This window comes from Gracilinanus agilis, unplaced genomic scaffold, assembly GCF_016433145.1.
Source record: "Gracilinanus agilis isolate LMUSP501 unplaced genomic scaffold, AgileGrace unplaced_scaffold21809, whole genome shotgun sequence".
Taxonomy (NCBI): Eukaryota; Metazoa; Chordata; class Mammalia; order Didelphimorphia; family Didelphidae; genus Gracilinanus; species Gracilinanus agilis.
In genome coordinates this window covers 1-6,357 of record NW_025353370.1, presented here as the reverse complement: position 1 = coordinate 6,357, position 6,357 = coordinate 1, and the positions used below count along the sequence as shown (strand labels likewise).

The window sequence follows — 6,357 nt, the reverse complement described above, 5'->3', positions numbered from 1 at the left end:
CCCAGGGGGAGGCCGGGCTCGGGGGTTCGGGGGGGGCCTACCTTCAGGTAACACTGGTACGTGTTGAAGATGAGCGGCTTCTCCGTGTTAAACCTGCGCTGCATCTCCAGGGTGAGGCGGCTGATGGCCGGCTGGAAGTACGTCTGCTCCGCGTCCACCATCAGGCGCACCCCGACCTCCGAGGCCCTCTGCGGGGGGAAGGGGCCCGGGCTCGAGGGATGGGGCGCAGCCTCTGGGGAACCCCATCTCTAGGTAGGGCCTCATTTCCACAGAAACGGTCCCCCAGGCGTCTCGTCCCCTCGTTTCAGCCCACGTTTCCGCAGAGCGGACGGTGGGGGTGTCCGGGCAGCCCCCCGGGGACCCCAACCTGTTTCAGACAGGAGCCCTTCCTGGGGGGCCCCTCCCCCCTCCCCTGGGTCACCCTCGGACAGATGGGGAAGCTAAGGCTGGGACGGGGGAGGCAGATTCGAATTCGGTTCTTTTGGCCGCCGCCGCCGCAGACCTTGGCCAGGATGTCTATCCTCTGGAGCATCCTCTTCATCTGGAGGTCTTCCTCCTCCGTGAAGTGGGACAGGAGGGGCTCCAGCTGGCCGGTCTGGAAGGAGAACGGCCGGAGGCTAAGGACGGCTGCCCCTGCACAGCAGCTCATGGACGGAGGGATGGTGGGGGCTCCATTGTACAGAGGGGGAAACTGAGGCTCCCTCTCAGGCCTCTGAGACCCCTCTCTAGAAGGGTCCTCCCTGCCGGACGCCGAGCCCACGGCCACGAGTGGCACTGCAGGTCCTGCCTCCCTCCTGCCGTCCCTCCCCTCAGCCCCGGCTCTGGCACTCTTGTCTCCCGGGGGCCAGCCTTGGCCCAGAACAGGGAGGCAGCAGAAAGGCTGCGGAGCGTCACCGGAGAGCAGGCTGGGAGGCCCCGGGGGCCGCCGAGTCCATCCCCTTCATTTTACAGATGCAGAAACTGAGTCAACGGGCAGCCAACGTCTGAGGCCCGGGAGGGCCGGGGCAGGGCCTTGGGGGGACGTGGAGAACACGGGGGTGAAGAGAAGCGCCCCCCGATCCCTGTCACAGCCAGGCGGAGGCCTTAGTCCCAGCAGCCGGGCATCAAGGCTGGGCCTCCAAAGCCCCAAGCCTCAGGGGCCAAAGGCTGCCCAGAGTGGTGCCCTGCGTGCCTCTGGCCTCTGCCCCAGGGGCCCAGGAGGGGGCGCTGTACTGGAATCACGACTGACCCCTCGCCACGTGCGACCCCATCATTCTTGTGGTATTGTCCCCAAAGGTGAGGGGGAGAGGGGAAAAGGCTCCCAGACATCTTGGGAGGCTGCTCTTTGGGAAGCAGAGTGGGGGCATGACTAGAAGGGTGTCCAGACTGGGGGCTGCCCAAAGATGTGGAGCTTCCACTGACGAGAGAAATGAAGACTCCTCCGGGCAGCACCTCAGCCCTGATTTACTGGTAACGGGCCAAAAAGGAAATCCTGGAGTGCGCTGATGCATTGTTGGTGGAGCTGCGGGCTCCTTGCCAGGAGGGCTGAGGCCCAGGAGTGCAGGCTGCCTGCCTCTAGGGCAGGGAGGGAGACCACTGGGGATGGGGAGAAAAACCACCCAAAAATCAACAGGAGGGGGGCGCTGGCCATCACCTGCAGGTTGGGCACCTGAAGGAGCTTGGAGAGCTTGGTCCTGGGGTCGATGAGGCTGTTCCAGTCCAGCAGGTCCACAGTGCTGGCAGAACGAGGCGGTCATTGATTGGTGACCCCTTCGCCCGCCCCTCCCGCCCCGAGGCTGCCCCCTGCCCAGGTGTCCTTCCTGGGCCTCCTCCGCTCAGGAGCCCAGCCTTAACCAGGACAATCCCGGGGGGACGGCCGGAGCATCTGGGGGGCAGAGCCGAGGAGGGGCTGCGTCCGGAGCGCCCGGACTCTTCCTAGCAAAGTCGTTGACCCCGGGACGAGCCAACCCCACTGCCCAGGTTAGGGGGGGCCGGAGAGGGAAGAGCTCTTCCCGGGAGGACGGGCCTCTCACTCCCGCCCGGCCCCAGCCGCTCTGAAGGCCGGCCCCAGCTGTGGCCACCCACTCACCCGGACAGCCCCAGCATCTCCCCCGTGAACCAGTTCTGGATGTCGGCCTTGCTGCTGATGCCCATGTTTTCCAGACTCTTCTGCAATGAGAAGCGCGGGGGTCAGATGACGGGAAAGGGGGGCAGAGACCGGCCGCCGCCTCCAGGGGTGCCGCTGCACCTCCACGGGCACTGCCTCCTCGGGGGGCTCCAGAGAAGTGCAGGCGGGAGCCTCCAGGGCTGCCCCCCCCACCGGTGCTCTCCTCAGCAGGGAGCCCAGCAGCCCTCGGAGCCCGAGGCCTCGGGGAGCCCCAGCGTCCGGTTCTTCTTTTTAGATGGGGGAAGGGGCCCTGGAGCTCGTGAAGGACGCACTCGAACCCGGGGCTCCTCAGGCTCCGGGGGGCCCCTCACCTGCAGCTCCTTCACCTCCAGCTTGGCCTCCGTGGCCGGGAGCCCGGCCTGGCCCTGCTCGGCCGCGATCTGGTCGAAGAACTTCCTCCACTTGGTGAGCACCTCGGAGAACTGCAGCTGGGGAAGGGCCGGCCCCGGTGAGGGGGACGGCCGGCCGCCCCTCGGCCCCTCCTGCCCGTCCGGCCCGTCGTCCTGGGGAGCCTCCCCCGGGGCCCGGCACCTACCAAGAACTGGGGCCGGCCCAGCGCGGTCAGCTTGATGGCGGAGAAGCCGCTGGCGGTGGCGGCACCTGCGCAGAAAAAGGCCCGTCAGGCCGGCGGGGAGGCGGGGGGTCACCCCCGTGCCGGGCCCCGCGGGGCCCCCCAGCTCACCCGTGGCCTCGATGCAGCGCAGGAAGGTCTCCATGTGCTGGTCGCACTTGGCCTCGTTGGCGTAGAAGTAGGTTCGGGCGCTGATGACGCCGTCCCGGCGGTCCCCGAAGCCCGGCTGGGCCCGGAACTGCTTCGCTCTGTTGCTGGCTCCTGCCCGGGGGAGGCGTGCGGAGCTCGGGACTCGCACCCGGACCCCGGGGCCCCCCATCCAGCCCCACTCACACGTGCCGTGTCCGGAGCCACGGCCCCTCCCCCACTCCGGGGCAGTTCTTGGGGCTGGGGGGGTCTCCAGAACAGGGAGCCCCCCCCCCGCCTTCCTCCCCCTCCCCCGTCCTCCTCCTCCTGCCTCGGCACAGATACTAAAGGCTGGTCCCAAGGCCGGGGGCGGTGAGGCTGGGCCGGGGGGGGGGGGTTTGGGGTCCCATCTGGGAACCCCGAGGCAGCATCAGAGGCCACATGGGCACCACGAAGCCCCACAACAGCCTCTCCTCCCTCCCGGCTCTTAGCCTAGCAACAGACTGTGCAAATGTTTTGGGGGAGCCCTGAGCCCCCCACCTCGGCCCGGGCAAGCCAGTCTGAGCCTTTGGGCCTCGGAAAGCCCCCCAGCCTGGCCCTGGCACTCGGGGGGGAAGGCGAGGCACAGGAGCCCCGGCGCAGTGACGAGGGGGGACGCTGGCTCGGCCCCCCCGAGGGTCCCCCCCCACTCACCACTGCCGTCTTTCTCGGCGTCGGCCGTGCAGGAGCTGCGAGAGAACCAGAGACGGCTGTGAGGCTCTTCGGAGCAGGGCTGGGGGGCCTCCGTCTGCCGTTCTGGGGGGCCCTCGCGTGTCCCAGGGGAGGCCGGGGGTGGTGCAGGCACCCGCCCTGACAGGGAGACGGGGTGGGGGGCCGAGAAGGCCAGGACCGCGGGATGGCCGGCCCCTTCCCTCCCGCCGTCCCCCCCAGGCCCTGCCTCGCGGCCGGTGACGACGCCGTGCAGGCAGAAGCGAGGCCACAGGGTGAAGGGACGGGGCTACCCGGCTGGCCGCTGACTCTGGCCGCCCTCCCTCCCTCCTCCCTCTTCCATGAGGGGCTGACGGATGAGGCCGCGGTGGGGATGCCCAGAAATCGCCCCGTCAGACAGTCACGCGCTGACCGGATGGCTTCTCCTATCAGAAACTGTCCAAGCTCCAGGGAGGTAAACCGAGTCACCACACTAAGACTGTACAGGGTGCCTGCAGAAGGCTGGCCGGCCCGCACCCTCCCTCGCTGGGATCAGTGACCCTCGCCTGACCACCGCCATCCTCCCTCCCACGCCTCCTCCTCCGCAGCCCTCGGGAGCCGGGGCTCTTAGTGCTCACAAGCCTCTGTTAGTGCCTCCGTCAAGGCCTCACAGGCGGGCTGGGGCCCTGAGGTCCTCCTGCTCCCCCCAGCCCCTCCAGCCCCCATGCTGGGGAGCCTGGCCGGACGGGCACCCCCCGCCTCTCCTCAGCACAGGCCCCAGGGCTGGGGTCGTGGCGGGGAAGGCCCGGCCGGGCCAGCAGGCTGGGTCTCTCCGGGGGCCCCAGAAGTGAAGCTCAGCTCGGGCCATTTTCTGCCTCCAGGCCCCGGCCTGGCCCGGCCCGGCCAGCCTCCTTTGTCCCCAGGCCCGGCCCAGTGCAGAATCTCTCCTGCATCTGGTGCCAGACAGAAGAGCAGGAAGAGCAGGAAGGGCCGGCCTGGGGGGGGGACATGGGGCCAGCCAGGAAGCACATGGGAACCCTCCGGCCTGGCCAGGCTCTTCATCCTCAGAGCGGCCCAGCTGCCCCAGGGCGAGCCCTCGGCCTAGCCTGAAGCCTGTGCTCTGGGATGGGGCTGGGAGTCAGCTGCGGGGGGCCCTCGTCACCCCCGCCTGCAGCAGGAGGGCTTCCCTTGGCCCTCGTGTCCGCTGTGCTGGCATCCTCCTCCTCCTCCTCCTGGACGCGGCAAAGGGCCGCCCTCCCTCCCCCTCGCCCCCAGCTGCCCAGCAGGCTTCCAGGGCCCCTTCCCGGAGGCCACATTCCACCCTCCGGCTTCACAGGCCTGGCTGGAGTCCCTGCAGAGGGCCCCGGCGCCGGCTCCAACTGGGCAGCCCCGAGGCACGCCGCCCCCAAGAGAAGCCGGGGCTGCCGGGGCAGGAGGCCGCTTCAGGGGGGAAGCAGGGGACGCCCTCCGTGCGGGCCTGACACAACCCCAACAGCTCCCTGAGAAGGGCCGGCAGCCTCAGGCAGAGAATGAGCTCTTGGTCCTTGGAGGGATTCCAGCAAGGCGGATGGCCACATCGAGGCCCCAGACCAGCCCCCGAGTCACCGGGAGAGGCGGCTCCCCGCGGCCCTCTGCTTCCCTCCCGCCCTCTGGGCCCCACTTCTCGCCTCGTGCCCGCTGGCAATCGGTTGTGCCGGCGGGCTGACGGGCCTGGGCACTGGGGGGTACTGAGGGGGAGGAACGGAGGCCCGACCCAGCTCTGCCCTCGGAACCGCAGCCCTGCCCAGCAGACGGCTCTTCCGGCAACGGGCAGGGCTGGGCCAGGCAGAGACCACCAAGCACGAGAAGCGACGACGGCCCCGGGGAGGCCGGACACGGAGGCGTCACGGGGTGAGGGGGGCAGCCGGCCAGCTCTCCCTCGTGGGGGCGTCCCCTCCGCCAGAGCAGATCGCCTCTCCCCAGGATCCCCGCTCCAGGCGCCGAGGGGCCGCCCGGCCTCCCCAAACTGTCCTTTTTGGGAGTGTCGCCATGTCCAAGTCACTGTAGCCTGCCACGCTTCAGGGGGGCCAGTAAGAAAGGAGCAGGAGGAGGGGCAGCACCCGGGAAGCCCCCTCCCACCGCCCGGGCCTGCTGTCTTCTGCCCCTGCTACGGCAGGCCGGGCACCTGCCCCCTCCCAGCTCGGTGCCCCCCGAGGCTGCCCCTCTCCCAGGCTGCCTCCCCCCCAGCCGCTGCTGACTCACCCCACCTTGGGGCCCTGTTCCCGGGGCACACCCTGGCCTCGCCCAACCAGTTTGGGACAGGAAGTCTTGCCTCAGACGCTCTTACTAAGGGATCCGGGGCAGGCCACGAGCTCTTGCCCTCGGTATCCTGGTCTGCTAAGTGGGGGGAGTAACGCCCTGCCCCGTCCCGGGTTCCTGGACAGAGACGCAGAGAGGAAGCCCGGCTGGGCCGGGCCGGGCGGGAGGGCCGGGCAGCTCTCTGTATCCTGGGCAAACAGCAGGCGCTTTATAAATGCTCCTTTCCCAAGTGACTTCTCTGGGTTATTTCCCCCTGCTAGGCCTCCCTCTCTTCATCTGTAAAATGGATTTAATTCCTTCTTGGGGCAGGCAGGGCGGCTCCTCCTCTCACCAGCACCCAGCAGGGCCTGGGAGGGAACAAGAGGGAGGAGCGGCCCTGGGGGAGAGGCTGGTCCAAGCAGCCCATTTTAAGGAGGGGGAAACTGAGGCTCTCAGGAGGCCTTGCCTCAGCCACAGAGGCTCATTCTAGCCTTCTCTAGTCTGCCCAGAGGCTCTTCCTGTGGATGTGGGAGGGGGATGGGAGGGGGAA

General features: G+C 69.0%; 1 protein-coding gene across 1 annotated transcript; it reads right to left on the bottom strand.

Annotated features, from left to right (window-relative positions):
* Positions 1 to 41: 41 nt before the first annotated feature.
* LOC123254422 (proline dehydrogenase 1, mitochondrial-like) lies at positions 42 to 5,257 on the bottom strand (the record flags this gene model as incomplete). Its single annotated transcript, XM_044683449.1, has 10 exons — positions 42 to 188; positions 503 to 595; positions 1,634 to 1,715; positions 2,069 to 2,148; positions 2,458 to 2,574; positions 2,682 to 2,746; positions 2,829 to 2,978; positions 3,537 to 3,840; positions 4,637 to 4,951; positions 5,136 to 5,257. Coding segments are annotated over 10 exons (1,475 nt in total), but the record flags the coding sequence as incomplete, so codon positions are not given.
* Between the last annotated feature and the right edge of the window lie 1,100 nt (positions 5,258 to 6,357).